Source organism: Rhinolophus ferrumequinum, chromosome 13 (assembly GCF_004115265.2).
Source record: "Rhinolophus ferrumequinum isolate MPI-CBG mRhiFer1 chromosome 13, mRhiFer1_v1.p, whole genome shotgun sequence".
Taxonomy (NCBI): domain Eukaryota; kingdom Metazoa; phylum Chordata; class Mammalia; order Chiroptera; family Rhinolophidae; genus Rhinolophus; species Rhinolophus ferrumequinum.
In genome coordinates, this window is record NC_046296.1 from 8,473,684 (window position 1) to 8,491,681 (window position 17,998).

A 17,998-nucleotide genomic window follows, 5' to 3' on the forward strand; every position below is an offset into this window, starting at 1 on the left:
TTAAGAAACTGTGGTATATTTATAAGATGGAGTATTAAGCAGCCATGAAGAAGAAAGAAATCTTACCATTCATAGAGTCTTTTGATCTGCCTTGGCCTAAGGCTCTTCCCTTGGTATTGCTCAACCGAAAATCTACTGCTTTCAGCAAACATAGACTATCTCTGTTTAAAATTGTTACCAGCAGACCCCTGAGATTAGATCAAAGAATATGGAATGCTGCACTACTGAAAGGAGACTTCCTGATCTACTGAAAGAACTTATAAGGGCCTTTAAGACTAACAGCTCGTGGAACAATCATTCCATAGTGAACTCCTGGGAGACAGACCTATAACATCATGACCTCCAACCCTAAGATGATTTCTATTGGAAACAGCATCTCCATAAAGATTCCCTTCAGTCCTGATGGGAAGGGCCGAATCAGGTATTACTTACTAACACTTGTACTGCTAAACTTAAGGGTATTGACACATGGATTCACCTCCGCCTATTGCTGCTCTTAAGTTGAAAATCTCTAAACAACCCAAGACCATCACTAGAGTTCTCATTCCAGGATCAAAGCAGGCAGCACCTGATGTAAATGGCTCTCCCAAGACCCAGGACCAGGTCAGTGATACATGATTTCACCCAGAAACCCTTGCATTTGGTCTTCCTTTGAACCACCTTTGTTTCATTTATTGATTATATTGCTATCGTAACCTAATTTTTCTGAACAAAACTTGAGAAAACATTCTTCCTTTTCCTAACTCTTTAGTCTACTTTCAAGATGAACATACTCAGTTTCTATGTCTGCTCACTGCAATGACTACCCTATTGGCCCTTCCACATCCTTTTGTTCCTGCTATCCAATGATTATCCAAAAGTGCTAATTTAACTGACTGTTGGATATACACCCAAGCTAATCATACTCATGATGAACCAGAATTAGTGGCTTAGCTCTTAGGCTTTGAAAGTTTACAAAATCTAACAGGACAAAATGCTGGATTTAAAGTCCTGCTTTATTCTCAACCTCAAAAATTGTTGATGGAACATATGACGTTTCTGTAGCCAGAGCCATCCATAAGGTTCCCCCAACTTATAAGGGAATACCCATAAATGCAATCTGTACTCTGATAACTTTTCTATATGTTTTGAAAAAATAAATGGTTCAGGCAGAATCTTGGGTTTTGTCCCTTTGAAAATGTGTATCTACACTCTTTTGTATGATTCAGATGACAGTGAGTTCACAACTCAATGGGCCTTAAGCAGCTACCATGTTGCTTCTTACAATGTCTCTCTAATGTGGAGAAATTCAGGGAATAATGCCACTGAATGCTGTAAAGCAGATGTCCTTCTACTCCCAAATACTATTGGGAGACTAGATCAAAATCTAGTATTTAATGGAAAAATAAATGAAATCTACCTCTTAGGGCATCCCAGCTGGAAAACTGGGAAGAATCGAACCCATGCTAATCTTTTGATCCTGACCCAAATATATAGAGAGCACCTGAGGTTTATGATCATCCAATATATGGAGGACATGAAGTCCCTGCCACAGAAATAGGACTTAATACTTCCCTCAGAGTCTGGGTTGAAGGGTCTAATTATGTATTGTTACTTGAGGGCACTTGGTGTTTCTTCTTATATGGAACCCAAATATATGTCACCTTGCCAACCTGCTGGCTAGGCGGATGTGATATTTTAATGTTAGTATCTGATGCTGTCACCAGAAAGACTCTCCCTTCCTTTGCCATTAGTCCCAATCTAGACTCTTTTGTCTATAAACTTTGACCAAAATGGACCAAATGGAATTGGGATTTGGGGCAGGGTCTTGTGGATCTTCTCTCCACCCAAAACCCTGTTATAGATAAACAAGACTTTGGACATGCTTATGCTAGAGCTTTCTTTCCTTGACATGGAATTGCTGAACTAGACAAGTCTATGAGAAACCTTTCTATCCTTATAGCACAAACACTGAATGCTACTGCAACTGCTTTTAAAGAACAACAAGGAATGATTGACCATCTGAGGTAGTAATTCCAAAGCGCAGGGCTCCAGATATGCTAGCCGCACAGCAAGGTGGTACTTATGCCCTATGGGGAGAAGAATGTTGTTTCTATATTAATAATCAGGTAAAGTGATACAACAACTTGAGATTCTGAAACAAAACATTTGAATCCTTGAACAGACAAAAACATTACGCTTTCGTTTGGTTTTGGACTGATGTTTTTAGCTGCCTGCCTGTAGGAATAGAGACACAGCTTCATTCTATATAACAGACTTTAATCATATTGGTTTTTGTGATTATACTGTTCACTAACTTAATGTCTTGCCAGGTGCATTGAACAATGACTAACAGCCACTACCAGAATAATGGTAACCCAATGCCTAGAGATGTTACAACAAAATAAATCTGACTAAGACCACCTCTACAAAGCAACTTTTGATCTGAGGAATAAGTGACTTAGCTCTGCTTCCAACAAAACTCCTTGTTGCTCAAATGTAGCCATAATCTCTCCTATTGTACACTCAGGAGACTGCCTTCCCTTCTACATGGGACATGACATACGGGGAATGAGCCTTCCTGGCGATGAGGGTTCAATGTTGCTTTTTAAATGACAGACCAAAATATGTCCTAGTTGATCATCAATGCTTTCTATAGAAAGATCTTGATCAAAAGGGGTACATGTAAAAGAAAATCAGAGAAATGAAGTTGGCATTGCTAAGAGATCAGTTTAAAATGGAGCCAGGAGGCCTCTGGGAAGCTGAACTTCACTCACCCTCTCCATGTGAAACCAAACTTTTGAACTGGGCTAAATCAAATGGCTATATCCTGATACATTTCCTGGACCTGTTTTTGCATCACTGAACTCACTATTAAAAAACAAAATGTTCAGGGGCAGCCGGTTGGCTCAGTTGGTTAGAGAGCAGTGCTCATAACATCAACGTTGCCGGTTCGATTCCCACATGGGCCAGTGAGCTGCGCCCTCCACAACTAGATTGAAGACAACCACTTGACTTGGAGCTGATGGGTCCTGGAAAAACACACTGTTCCCTAATATTCCCCAATTAAATAAAAAAATTGTACTTAGCAATAGACATAAGCAATTAATCCAGTATAGCATAATGTAAGTCTGCTTCCCAGCACCAATCACAGCTCTTTCTAAACAAGTTGTAATCCTTTTGAAAACTCCCCTTTTTCTGTCTTTATAAACTCTGACCCTTTCTTTCCCCCTTGGAACACAAGTTGGGATTTCTACCCAAATCTGTGGCTACCGAAGTGCAATTCCTAAAAAAGACCCTTAAATAAAGTTTTTGTCTTGCAGCTCTTGGTCAGGATTGATTTCTACACCCCTCCCAGAGGTATCCTGCAGCTCTGAGGCAGGTCCTGCCGTGCCCCTCCTTGATGCTCCTGTGGCTCTTTTTTAATAGTTTTTTTCTCTTATATCTCATTGTGTTGCTGATTTTGTCTGTTCATTTGTTTTAAAATATCTTTCTCTTCAGTTAGGCCATTTGGTCCTTCAGGGCAAGGACCAGGTCTTAGGTGGGCTCTAGAGTCTGATGGCCTAAGTTCAAATGCTGGCTTTGCTACTTCTTAGCCATGAGAACTTGGGCAATTTGCTTTATTTCCCTAAGCTTTTCCAAGCCTCATCTTTCTTACATAAATATGAGGATAAGAAGATTCTACCTCAAAGGGGTGTTGTGAGGATACGGTGAATTAAATTATGTAAAGCACTTAGTGTAATACCTGGCACATAATAGGCACTCCATAAATGTTTGTGCAATTTAATATATGGGTGAAGGATGGACAGAATGAGGGCCCGCAGACATGCTTGAATCTATGTGTGTGAAGACCTGTACCACAGCTTTCAAAAGAATTCAGTCTGTGTGGAACTGTTTCCTCAATTTGAGCTGCCCTCTGCCAGCAGACAGCCTTCCCCTGATGTTTTTGTAACATCTCTTTCCCTTCTTTGTTTGTGTTACTCCTGCGTCTCCAGTGATTGCTCACAGGAAACATTCCTAGAAAAACCTCAAGGGACTGACTTCCTTTGTACTTCAGACCAGCAGACAGAGTCTGTGTTCTCTTGACTGCAGCTGTGCTCCAGCTCCTGGGGACTGAGGGAGGGATAGCATCTCAGGAAGATGAGGAGGGTAGTTGAACAGAAGTTAAAGCCCACCAGGAGAAAAAAGACAGAGACAATGGCTGGGCCAGAACCCCATAACAAGGTGGTGCCAGAGGGCCAGATCCCCTATCTCACACACATCTTCAGTCTTGGCCGCTACAACTTCCTTCCCTTCTTTCTTTCTGGCCACCTACAAAAGAAGACATCAGCATCGCCCCTAAGACCTTTGAAAATGCAGGCCCTGAGGAAGGCACAGTTTTGTCTTGGTGTCAGATGAGAGCAATATGGCCAGTGCAAAGAAACAGATCATAGAGAAAGGGCTCCAAGACCTCAGTAATTTGAACCAATGACTCCTCTCATTTTTACTTATTGTAAAAAAAAAAAAAAAAAAAAAAAACCACAAACACACAAAAAAAAATAAACAATAACAAAATAAAAGAACATTTCTTTAAAAAAAAGAAAAGATTACTCATAATTCCACCACCCTAACACCACAACTGTTTCCTTTTTCCAAGCTCACTTCTAGTTTTTGGCCACGTGATAGAAGCTTGCATATAATCTGTGTCCTCTTATTTCATTTCACTTAAGCCTTTTCCAGTGTTGACATAATCTTCACATTGGCCTCTCTCTCCCTTTTTGGTTTTAAACTGCAAATATTCCAGCTGATTTGATTGAAGCACAATTAATGATTCCTTAACCATTGGGGATTCTTGCTCATCCCCTTGAATCTTTGAGGTTGGCTCTTGGCAAACTGTAATAAAAGGAAATTTGTTTTCTGGGCCTATCGGCATTCCTTACATATCTTTTTTCTTCCCTGCTAGCAATTTTATTTTATTTTATTTTTGTTTCCTGCTAGCAATTTTAGCGCAAGAGTTCTTTTGCTATATCGCAATCCCAGCCTGCTCTCTGAGCCCATGCCCCAGTGGGCTATTAAAAACTAATAATGTAGTTCTAGTTTTTCCTTAAAATAAAAGCAATACATGCTCATGTTGTCCGATTTGAGAAATACATAAAAGCAAAGAAAATAAAAAATCTTCTGTAATTTTGCTATTAAAGATCATATGCCACTGTTATTTTTTGTCCTCAAAAATGTTAACTTTTGACCCCACTTGTCTGTGCTATGTTCCTTTCCTCACAGATCCTGCTCTACCTTCCAACTTTACTTCAGAAGCTATCTGGTATTGTAATGATAATGGCTGAGTGAGTAAACCCCAGAAAGTATATTATCTGAGACATATTTGTTTAGGTGAAAATATGTATAAACAGGTCCACAGTGCATCAACTGGGGCAACTGACGTTCAGTAGTTTAACCCACAGTGGAATTGATTGGCTCATAAAACTGGAATGTATAGCGGTAGGGTGAGCTGTAGGGCTGGTTTGATCTAGTGGTTCAAAAATATCAAAAGGAAATGGTTTCTCTTTAACCTCTCTCTCTGCTTCCCACAGCATTGTTCTCTTACTAACGTAAATTCTTCCTGTAGTCTAAAATGTCTGCCTGATTTATCAGGTACTCCTGAGTCTACTTACTGCCTGGGTACTATCTAGTAGGAAATGAAAGCACTTCTGTCCCCCATCCAATAAATTTCTGAGATTTCCTCTGATTGGATCAGTCTGGTTCCTATGGCCACCCATGAACCAATTCTAGTGGCAACGAGGATGGGATGACTCTAGGTGGCTTAGACCAGCAGGTCTCAAACTCTGGTCTCAGGACCCTTTTACATTCCTAAAAATTACTGAGGATCCCAAAGAATCTTTTTAATGGAGGTTTTATCAATTGATATTTGCCAAATTAGAATTTAAATGCTCTTGAAGACTGGATTAATAGACAACAGCTGAATTTTCATATCTGCTTCTGCATTCAACCTGTTGCAAATTGCTTGGTTAAAGTACATAAAGAAAATTTACTTCACATTGATATGCAATTGGAAAAGGGAGGAGTATTTTAATAGCTTTTTAAGAAAATTGTGGATATACTTCTTTGATACTATACCAAAACTTTCTAAGAGGTAATTTCTTAATTGTTGCACTGTGGAATCTAAAACCTTGTTTATAAACTTTTCATATTGTTAAATTAAAATCCATTGCCTGCCTTGCATTTAAAAAATCAATGATTTTGTAACATCATGCGTTAGCCATTTGGAAAACATTGATTCACTGAGTAAATTCAGGTTTTCCAAATGTTGATACGTTACACATTATCCAATATCCAAAAATCACGTACACTAATACCACCATTGATCCCATCAGAAAAGTCCTAAAATAGTGAGATGCTGTCATACTCATGATGTCAGAAGTTTTCCAAAATTCTAAATTTCTTCTGAAACCTGGAATTTTTTCATCATTGGCAACAAATAGTCGATTGTTTTCCTTGGACAGACAGGCTCACTTAGTCCATTTTCAAGAAATTGCCTATCAGCTACCCAAATTGGAATAACCATAATTTGTCAGTTGTTTTCTCAAGCAAAAATGGTGTTCCATAAAATAAAACAAGCAGCTAGTTCAGCTTGCACCACAAATGATTGCACAACTGCTTCTCCTTAGGCAACCATCATATACTTCAGTTTGTAGCAAGTGTTTTCTGTGCAGTTTTCATTTTGTCATATATTTAAAAGATGCATATTCAAAAATTGAGATTTTAATAAAGTATATAGTTTTTACTGCTCCATCAAGAATATTCTTAAGTGAAACTGCATTTTTTTAACCATGAATACATAGTTGTGGAGAATGTTAGTACAGTTTGGTGCCACTGTCTTGATGTGTGAAGGCACCAGCAGTTTTGTACATCTTTGCATTTGTACCATCAGTGCGAAAGGTAAGTAATGTTTTAGATTATTATGAAATCGTTTGGACTTCAGAGAGTCCCTGAAAGGTCCGCAGGGACCACCAGAGGTCCATGGACCATACTTTGAGAACTGCTGACTTAGAGTAATTAGACCCCACTCACAGAGCTAACAGTAGGGCAAACTTACCTAAACTATATCTTGGCATCACAGAGGGGAAGGATAGGGCGGATGATGGGGGCAACCACAATGCCTGCTAACAGAATGACCAAAGTACTGAGCATAAGCAACTACGAACTAAAAAATTATGGTTGCTGTCCCAGATTTACAAATAGTCTTTTTGCTAGTCAGGGTCCAGAAGATTTTCTGACACCAGCCATTGACTTGAAGAGATTCCAGGTGAGGCTTTGAGATATAGTGGTTGATCCTAATCTGTTTGGGGATCTCTGTTTTAATACCAAATAGTAGCTAGTGAAAAGGATTTGGGGGCAGGGCTTGTCTTGTTGCACAAGTGAGTCAGCCTCTCTCCCCACCAAATGTGAGTGGAATGAATGAGGTAGTGGGTACAGGGTAAGTTAAATAACTGTCCTGTCAGGTTGAGACAGGAAGCAGCTTCAAACTCCCTTCCTTCTTCACCACCACCTTGCACCCATTCTTCTAAGCCAGGGTACTGCTGACCCCAAGCCACCTATAATGCTTTCAGTTGCCTGGCTCTATGGACAAGAAATATCTGGCAGAAAAGGGGGAAGAGTAGCTGAGACAAAGAGAGGTAAAGTGACTGATGAATCAGGCAGACCTCAGGCTGGTCTCCAAGAGTGAGGGGGTGAGGTGCTTAGCATTCTCCTTGCAGCTGTCACTGACCCAGGCTGCTGCTCTGCCTGGCCAGCCTTGGCCACCCTTCTGGATTAGATCTCCCAGTGACAGCTTTTCCTCCATTTTTTTTCAAAATGCTCGTGTCCTCACCTTAGAATAATCTAGAACATTGTTTTATGGCAAAATCTCTTTGAGAGGTGTGAAGGCTGTCCTCCCACCCTTTCTTAAGATTTCCCTCCTGACCTTTGTGAGCCAGATACACACTTTTTCCAGCACCCCTTCCCCCACCAGGGGAAGAACGCAGACATTCTAAACCCTGACTGGAGCTGTGCAAACCCTGTGAAAGCTGTTGCAAAACAAGAGTAACAAGACTTTTTGTTTATGCAAATGTATTTGGCTCACAGTCTATGATCCTCCTTTTCACACCAGAAGCAGTATCACGGGCACATGACCAATATGCTCTGAGTTCTTTAACCTGAAAGTAAATTCTGAAAGCAGACCAACATCGCTGAACAGTCAACAAGTCCTAAGGCACAAAAGTGTCACAGGCGCATAATACACACACAGCTATGTCACAGAAATAATAGTCAGTGTTTTTAAGTAAACTCTTTTTAATTTCTCAATTTTGGGACTCACTAATATTTATGTTTTTAAAAATTGTGTGACATTTTGTGTAGAGCGCCCCTGGAAGCTGTTAGAATGAGTTTTGTGTGAGCAAGAGTGACTCCATATTGAATGAGCAAGAGTAACTCCATTCTGGAGATACTCAAAGAACTTAGCAGACAACTGCCCAGGGAGCTGCCGGGTTGCCCTGGTAATTGGGTGTAACCAGCAACACCCCAGAAGGTCTGCTGCTGAAGTTATAAGGACATCAGAAGGTCTGCTGCTGCCCTGATAAGGTGACATCGGGAAGGCACTCAGAACTATCTAAGAACTGGATTTTGTAGAACTATCTAAGAAAAGGATTTTATAGCTCAGAGAGCTGGTCTCTACTGAGAGGTGACCACGCTGCCACTCTGCTCCGGGTACCCTCCACTCTGCTCTGCTCAGACCGAACCTCTGCTGGACCGACCTCCCAAACCAGCCACCCTTCCTTGCTCCCCCAGGACTCTGAATGACTTTGGTTCGTTACCTGGTTCGTTACTCTATTGCCTGGTTCGTTACTCTATTTTACCCAATTATTGTATCTCTCTGTGTGCTTTACTGTGTGGTGTGTTGATGGTTGATGTTTGAGTAAAGAGCATATTGAAAGGCATTTAAGATCTTGCGTGCTCTGTTCTTCGCTGGTGCCACACGGGAGGCCTCAGTCAGTGCCAGGTAGATCCTGGGGTTCTGAGAGTCTCTCCAGGGTTAGTCGTCCTGACTTGCAGGAAGAGACTGCAGCACAGACCGTGAGCCTAGCAGTCGCTCGTGACACATTTCCTCTCCAGAATCCAAGGGGACTTCGGAGGTATGGAAGTAGGTGCTCCAAGCGCAAGTTCTGATACTGGCTCCTCCACTATATTCCCCAATGACTTGGGGTGACTCACTTCTGCTCTTTGGGCTTCAATTACCCATCTGTAAAACAGGTGGGTAATCAGCGCTCTCACTCTTTTATCCTACACGTGGAACAACATGAAGCTGTCCCGCAAGTCTCCAGACACGCCCAGGCTGCCTTCGCGATGGTCTCTAGGGCCCCAGGAGCTCGGAATCGTGCTGGCCTGGGAAGCTGTGCTGCCTGGTAAAGAAAGCACGCGACTACGTAAAGTCCCTTCATTCACCAGCTCTGCACCTACGAGTCCTCTATGCAGTAAAAGCCTATAACCAGTCTGCATACAACTTTTCACCATCTAACCGCACGCAGTGAGAGAGCAGAGAGTGCTCTGAACCCCCAGCTGGCTGCGTCCAGCTGGGGGCGCCCGGCTCCCCCAACCCAGCTGGGTGGAGGGGCTGCTCGTCCTGGGGGTGGGGCCGCCGCTGTAGCCCTCGCGCTCTCGGATTGGTCTCCCGTGTCCTCGTGATGGGCGGCCCCGCCCCCACACCCCTCCTCCGCATCTGCGCTGGACGCTGATGGTCAGTGACTGAATGGGCATGAGCCGGGCCCCCAGGACAGGCAGGGGCTCGGGGCCGGGGGCTGGCTACCGGCCGGCGCCCCCTCCCTAGTATGCGGACGAAGGCGGCGGGCGGTGCGGAGCTGCGTCCCCTGCAGCCGCGAACCGAGGCGGCGGTAGCGGCGGCGGCACCTGCCGGCCAAGGTACGTGGCGCAGCCCCCTCCCTAGGCGGAGCGGGGCCCGCGAGCTGGGGTCTGCGGCCGCGATCCGTCTAGCTGGGCCTAGCGGCTCCGCCCCATCCCCCATGGGCAGTGTCCAGGGTTCGGCGCCCCCAGACACGCCTCGCTGGAACGCGGGCTGAGAGTCGTGGCCTCCGGCTGCGAGGACGAGCGTGGGGCGCTGCGGCCCGCGCAACTGTGGACGAGGTGGAGGCGCAGGGTGAACCGCCGCCGTGTCGAGTTCAGCCGCAGTGGTCCTTTCCCCTAGCTTTCCCTGTCGGCTCCGTTTAATTCATTGCTGGAAGCTTCCGAGCCAGCAGAGCCGAGTTAACTCATTTTCCCCGGACGGGATTGGGGGATAGCTCACGGAAAGCCCTTTGCATCCATCGGGAAGGCTTAACGTGTGATGTCTGCAGGTAGAAATTCGCCAGTGACCTTCGCTGCCCCCTCTCTGCGTCCAGCCCTGCGGAAGAGAAACGTTTTGGTGACTTGTGGTTTTTTGTGAATTGCAAGCAGTGACTTGACCTGGGTATGCAGTCATTATGCGTCTTTAGTGTGTAAGTAACCAAGGTTTTCAGAGAGCATCTCTGAGGAGCCTGGCGAATAGGGAGAGGTGGGATCTTGCCCATATCCCACACCAGCTGGGTGACCTTGGCCGACACTGATGCCCCGTGGGGCTCTGTCTCTTGGTCTGTCTGTACTGGGGAGGCTTGACCTGCTTATGGCCGAGGCCCCTTCCAGGCCTCTGGTTTAATGGTTCGGAAAGCAAAATGTGTTTAGGAGTGAAGAGGGTCCTACAGAAGCACTAGCTGACTTGAAAGACTAATTTTATGTCTTCACGTTTCATAGTTAGCGTATGTGTATGGCCTCTGCCTAATTAGGTATCATTCGTTTAAAAGGGAAAATGGTGCTGTGCTTTAATCCGGCACCCTTGGGCTGCCAGCTCTTCGTGTGCCAAGCAAGGTGCTGGGTATTAGGGTTATAAAGAGGAAGGAGACTCATCTGTCCTCCGGTGTTTAGCTGACCCTTCTCTTGGTTTATGACTACAAATCCTCTTCCACAGAAAGATGCATCTCCTAAAACTGGAAGAGGATTCGGTATCTGTTTGGTGAAGGGGCACAGACTCCAAAACAAGAAGGGTTGTGGTTTTTCACTTGTGTAGCCCTGAAAGCTGACAGCTTGGAATGTCTTACAGCTCCCCTAGAGCTTGGGATCACCTAAATTCCAACCAGTGCTTGGGCAAGAAGAGGCTGCTATGAGCTGCAAGAGCATTGTAACCAGATGTCATGGGTCTTTTTACATGTCTGTCCACTATGAGTGCTGCTGTTGCTGTGAGATGAAGTGTATCTTATAATAAGTAGCCGTTTCTTCCTCTAGGCAAGAAAATAAATGGGTGAGATAAGAAGGCACGAAGGGGTTTATGGAAGAGAGAGAGGCCTGACAGGTATAAATTCTAAAAACTTGAATTTATGACTGCCTATTTTGAAAATGCTTATAATTTTGGCACAAACTACCAAATTGTCCCCTGTCATCAAAATAGATTGGTATTGAATTTTAAGGATATGTTCAAGGCAGAATAAGAACAAACCCTTTGTTCTCTGATTTGTCTCCAGCCCTGCTTTCCTTGCTGGGCTATTTGGCAACAGTGAGGGGCATTTATCTAGCAGGTTGGCTCTTGGGAGGTGAATGGACAATAAAAGAGGATGTTAACAATTATCTGACTGTCCTTTCAGTCATCGTATCTTTATGGGGCTCCTAAAGGTACGTATTAAATTTTTCTCCTGTTAACCTGTCTTATAGCAATTTAATTATTAGACCAGCCAAAGAACCTAGAAGGGGAGAAGGGAAGATTTTTCTGGCCTTACACTCCTTTCCAGTCACTACTTCCTCGAGGGTCACTGCTGCCTGACTTCTGCACTTGTATCAATGGAATCCTACAGTGTCCGTCTTCTTTCCTTACAGTTAGTTTTCTGTGATTCACTCATGATGCTGCCTCTCGTGGTGTGTTCACTCTCATTGCTGATTTGGCCATGGGGTGAATAATAAACCACATATTAATTTGTGCACTACTGATGGACATTTGGGCAGTTTCCAGCATTTGGCTACAGCAAATAATGCTGTTGTGATTATTCTCCTACGGGTCTTTGGTGTAGATATGTATGCGTTCCTGATGAGAGTATATATACAAAGAGGTGTGATGGCTGGGTCTTGGGTGTGTATGCTCCGCTTTGGGAGCTACAGACAAAAATATTTTATCCCAATTTTTGGAATAACTACATTGGTAGTTCTTTGCTACTAGCTGATGAGTGCAACATCACTTTTCACTGTCACTTCTCACCGAGGAGACTAAGGCAGGAGTCAGACCAGGAGTTACAATCAGTTTCTACCTGGCTGTGCCCCGTATGTTCTTGGCAAGTGTAGTCACCTCTAGGCCCCAGTCTCCCCTGGGCCAGGTAGCAGGACACGCTGAACAGTAGGAACCCTGTAGCTTCAAGAACTCTGTGTTCAGGTAAGAATTTCTTGGGCCAAACTGCTTTTCTTTGTCTCAGCTCCTTTGCTTCTTACTGCATAGGCTCCTGGGAACCACTCTTCCTTTAGCTTTGGTAACATTGTCATTTCTATACTTGTTTCTACTTCCCTGACCTGTCTTCCCTACACCTCTGGATTTTTTCTTAAGAATTCCCCAGCTGTAGAGGAAAAGCCCATTTCGTTTGTTTGGTCTTGTGAGGACATACAATACATTTTTGTTCTCCTCTTACATGGCATGGAGAAATATACAGGATTAAGTGACGGGATGCTTCACCAACTCCTATACCCATGAATTTTCCCCCTTTCCCTTTAAGTTTTTAATATTTTAAATCATAATAGTTAAGTATCATATGATTTGATTAATTCAAAGAGGGGAAGTGATGAAAACAAATTAAATTTTAAAAGTCTGCTTTGATGAAATAGTTCTGTCTTTTGGAAGTTAAGGCTTTTTTTAAGACGAGGAGTCATTTTCATAATTAAAGGTTTGTATGTCTTACATTTAGAGCAGGAGCAGTTTTATCTATTGCTCATCTATTACACATGTAGAGTTCCTTCTTCCCTGGCCTTCCTCTCTCCTCAGCTGCTTTTCTTTTTCTTTCTTTCTTTCTTCTTCTCATATCCTATCTGGACAGCAGCAGCGAGAGAGGAGGGCAAGAGGGTATTTTATCAAGGCCGCTAATACTCTCCTCTCTTTGCTTGTCATTTTCTGCAATCAAATCCTTAGTCATTCAGGACTTGGTGGCTGGCGCAAGCTTCTTGCTTATCCTTCCTCTGCACCAGTACTGTCCAATGGAAATATAACCCAAGCCACACATATAATTTGAAATTTTCAAGTAGCTACATTTAAACAATTTTTTTTAAAAAAAGTGGATCAAAGTTTTAATTTTCGAGGAAGATTAAAAACTTTTCAACTTCTAAATACCTAATAACACGGCTCCAAACTATATAAATTAAAATGTGACAGAATGAGGGGAAAAAAGTCTACAAATCTGCCATCATAGTGAGAGATTTCAGTGTACCTCTTTCAGTAACTGATAGAACAAGCAGACTAAAAGCCAACAAGGAATTATTCCAAAAAAAACACAATTAATAAGCTTGGTCAATCTGATTATATAAAGAAACATAATCTCAGCAAGTGAAAATAATACTCTTACAAAAATTGAGTATACACCAGGTCATAAAGTAAGTCCTAATATATTTTAAAATAATCGGTAGCATACAAAGTTCTCTAAATACAGTGCAACTAAATTATGTATCAATTTTAAAAGATAATTTTAAAACTTTTTTGAAAAGTTGAATTTGAAAATATTCAGATTTGAAAGATAAAGAAGTAATAATGAAAATATACATCAAAGCTTATAGGATAAATTGTACACTTTAAAAAAATTTGTGGGATACAACTAAATCCGCCTTTAAAGGGAAATGTTCAGTCTTAATTGCTCAGAGGAGCAAGAAAAAAAGGCAAAAATTAATGAGCTAATCAACTAAATTAAGAAGTTAGGAACATAGCTTCTATTGAATGAGAAGGAAGGAATTTTTTTAAAAACAGGTGAAATTAATTTTAGTAATATAGTTTAGTTAACCTAATATGTCCAATATATTATCAAATCTGTAAAAATTGTTCATGAGCTATTTTACACTTTTCTGTTCATACTAAGTCTTCAACACCTGGTGTGTATCTTACACTTATATAGAGCACATTCAATTTGGTCTGGCCACGTTTAACAGTCGCCTGTGGCGGGTGGCAACTGTATTGGATAGCACAGCCCTAAATCTTAGCCAGTAAACGTTGAGCTGATTTATCTTGATAAAGGGAACAGTCAGAGCTAACAGTGGTGGGATTCAGTTATCTGCCAAGCGAATCTAGGATCATGGTAATCTAGCAGTGTTTTGTAGTTGGCAACGAGAGTGGGCTCTTATGAAAATCTTGATACTAAACATCCTCACCCCCAACAAACGCACACACCACAAAACATAGGTAGGACAGAAAAACTGATAAATATTATACTGACTGACTCACTTGAGCCTCCCTGTTCTAGACATGTGGTATGTGTCAGCCCATTTTTTCACAAAGTCATGAGTTTGATTCCATTATCATCCCCATTTTACAGATGAGTATATTGAGACTCAAAGAGGTTAAGAAGTTTAGACACTCTAGGGGACAGAGCTAGGATTCAGACTCTAAGCAGTCTGGCCTGCAGCTGGTAGGTGAGGCAGATGTATCCTGGTCTTTGTAGCCTATAGTGCATTCCCACCCCACCCCTCAGAACGGCTGCTGTGGAGATTCTTAGGAGGGTGAGCTGAGGTGGCTGGCATGACCCTGTTCCCTGGGCCAGGTCGTGCATTCCAGGCACACCTCCTGGCTGGTCTCAGTTCACAATCTCCAGTCCAGCCTCAAGAGAGGCCTCTCCAAAACCCAATTCCAGTTTCAATCCCCACCTGGCTCCACCAGTTGCTCCTTTTAGGATGAAAGTCCAACCCACATGGCACGGCCTGCTTCCCTTTACAACCTCTCTCGGTACCTTGTTCCCTTCTGGGCTGGACCTTCAGACACTTCACTGGGAGTTTTCCTCTTGGTTCCTGCTCTTCCCGTTCAGGTGGCACCTGCCCCACCTTGGTCCCTTCACCAAGTCCTATCCATTCCTTCCTGGGGGGTGCCTTTTCTGAGCCATCTCCCAGACGTACATGTATACACACACACGCACCCCAAATCTAAAACACCCAACACCGCCCTCTTGTCCAATGTAGAGTAAGTTAACAAGAAAAACTATGAAAATCATTACACTGGTGATAGATCTGCTTGTCCGATTTTAAAAATGAGATTATGAAAGTTGTTTGAGGAAGAGACTGTCCGTGTTGCTTATCGCTACATCCCCAGGTACTTGCTCCATGCGTGATTAAAAACTGGTTATGTGAATGACAGTATGCCTGTTTCGGAGCTTGCCCAAATGCTGGTTTCCTAAATTTTTCCCAAAAGGGATGTAGGATTGGGGTATAAAAATAAATGGGATATTTCAGCTATGCCTCTTACAGACCTAAATACATATTGTTGGTTTTAGGAATTCAAACATGTTTAACTTCTTCTGAGTTTAAAGTGGTCCGAACAAAACTTTTCCCTTGTCTCCTGTATGGCTGTTTCCTCTCCTTCTGTCTCTAAACTGCCAGGGCCTGTCAAACTCTAGGTGGTTTCCAGTGAGGTGGTTTTTGCGAGGGTCATTACCACTTTCTGATTTCAGGTTTTATGTGACTGATCTGGTGCTTCTGTTCCCACAGGACAAATAGGATTATTGCATACAAGATGATTGCATCAGCTGCCTAGCAAATCCTCCACCTTCCCTTCTCCATCCACCCAGCCAGGCTGAGGAATATTACTAAGGTCCTGTTTAAGTGATGTCCCTTCATAATCCCAAACCTTAAGAACCCACAATCTTACCCTTTCTTTTTGGCGGTAGGGTCTCGGTTATTTATAGTGGAACTTGCATACACTTTCCCATCGTCCGTTCCCTGCGTTTCCCACTAGCCTCAAGTTTGGGGGGAAGGTCCCTGTGTTGGAGCCTGTTCATATTGGGTCCCAGTGTTGCTTTTGTTTACTGTTAATTCTACTGCCTTTCACTTTCTCCTATTAAGCATTAGTAATTCAGCCCAACTACTTGTGTTTCCCTTCAATTAAGAGGGAAATTTTTCATTAAAAGGGTAGCTTCTAGATTTTGCTTTATTTGTGGCATTCGTGGGATTGCCATAGACTTGTTCTCTTATAGCATATTCTGCATATAGTATAATTTGCTGTCACAAGAGCCCACCACAGAGAGCTGTTACGTAAGGCCTTTGGATAGAGCTTGGAGGGACCCCAAGAGGAGGGACAGTTCTATGGGCAGTTTCTTCACTTTACCCCAGTGTCATGTCTTGTTCCCTCAGGCCTCTTCCTCTTTGAGGGTTACCCCCACCTCTGCTGTTAAATCCCCGCAGAGAATGGCAGCAGCATGTGGAGCCTTCTTGCATGCTTTTTTTTTTTTTTTTTTTTTTTTCCCCCGTTAGCTGCCTGAATTTGTTACGCAGGCCGGTCCTGGCTGACTGGGTGCTGTAAGAATAGCCCCTGCCAGCTGAGTCACCAGGTTCTGTGGCATCTTCTTCCCGCACATCTCTTGGTTGGCTTCCTTCTTGCCGTCCCTGCACTGGCTCAGCTCCCCACTCACCTCTGGCTGCAATGATCTCAGTGGCCCCTTGACCCCCCCCTCCCTTGGTTACCTTCATCCCAGGTGAGCTCACCCACCCCCCTACTTAAGAACCACTTGGGTTCGCTTGATGCCTCTTCCTTTGGGGCCGGTTTAGAGGGCTGGTTCCTTCTTAGCTGCATCTCCCTCCGGGCCCCTGTAATCTGGCCTGAACTCGCCTCTCCGGGCGTTTGGCATGCCCTTCCTTCCATCTGCTCCTCTCTCTCTGCTGTCTTGCCCATCCTTCAAGAACCCATTTATACGTCATCGCCTCAGCAAAGCCTCTCCGATTTCCTCTGAGGGAGGTAGTGGCTCCTTGTTTACAGCAATCCAGGTTCACTGCCCTTCCTCTCATAGCATTATTCCATATTGGGGGTATGTAGGTACTTTTGCTTTCCCTGGCTGGATTATTCACTTAAAGAGGAAAGGAGCTGTGTCTTATTTATCTTTATATTCCCAGTGCCTGGAGTATGGAAGGTGCTTATTAAATCCTTATTTAAAGAAATATTACCCAAACAAAACAAATTACACAACAGTACAGACCAGCCCTCCTCAGCTGGGCTCTACAAGAGAATTTAGCCCTAATACTCTAAGGCAACCATTGTGTGTTATGAATAACTGCTCTCCTGTGCTTTTGGAATGAATTTAAGTATAGACCACTTCTGGGAGATTTGAGAACATAGACACTGGTATCCTTTTCTGTAGGGCTAAATTCTCCAATGCAACCCAGCTTGAAGAAGGCTGGTATAGACAGCATGCTCCCAATCCTGATAAAATATACGTAGGCAAAGAGAAAAGACACATAGAATATAGACCGCCGTGTGAATAATGGACATCAGTGTGCTGGAGTGTAACAACCAGTATGTGATTTCAAAATGGTCTCTCTGCTTTTATGTAATTTCTGAGGTTCCTCACTTGGTGACAACAGAGTTTTAAAAAATGTTTCTTGAATAAGCCAAATCAGAGTTCCCAAACCAGTTATACCTCAGTATAAGGCGGTGGAGTTTTTGTTTTGAAATATAGCTCCCTGTGCACTGCTGCAGCGGACCAGAAATCACCGAGCTGAGCCCCTCACCGTTGCCTGTGGTGAATTGGGCCTTGGGGTGAGGATGATTAGCTGTCAGCTCTCTGCACCTGGGTGTCTCTTTTTGCTGCCGTTGGACACCTTGTGAACGGAAGGGCTGAGTTCCCAGCAAGCATGGCTCAGAGAAGCTAGCATACTCATGGATACTCGTGACTACTCACAAGCAAATCTAGAGGTGTTGGTTTTTTCTTAATAGCGAAGAGTGGACACAATCTGGGGTTATTTGAATTAA

At 43.3% G+C, this 17,998-nt stretch overlaps 1 protein-coding gene across 4 annotated transcripts in view; it reads left to right on the forward strand.

Moving 5' to 3' along the window:
• The first annotated feature begins 9,701 nt into the window (after nt 1-9,701).
• ST3GAL5 (ST3 beta-galactoside alpha-2,3-sialyltransferase 5) overlaps nt 9,702-17,998 on the forward strand; it is a 43,426-nt gene continuing 35,129 nt past the window's right edge. Inside the window, exons 1-2 of one of the 4 annotated variants that reach the window (XM_033124572.1) lie at nt 9,792-9,927; nt 10,359-10,499. Coding sequence is in view for 2 of the 4 variants with exons in the window: in XM_033124578.1 (XP_032980469.1) it covers nt 9,837-9,927 (91 nt within the window). In the remaining 2 variants the exon portion in view is untranslated. Of the gene's footprint in view, nt 9,928-10,358; nt 10,500-17,998 lie in introns of all 4 variants that reach the window. The other 3 variants (XM_033124577.1, XM_033124578.1, XM_033124571.1) reach the window with 3 other exon arrangements.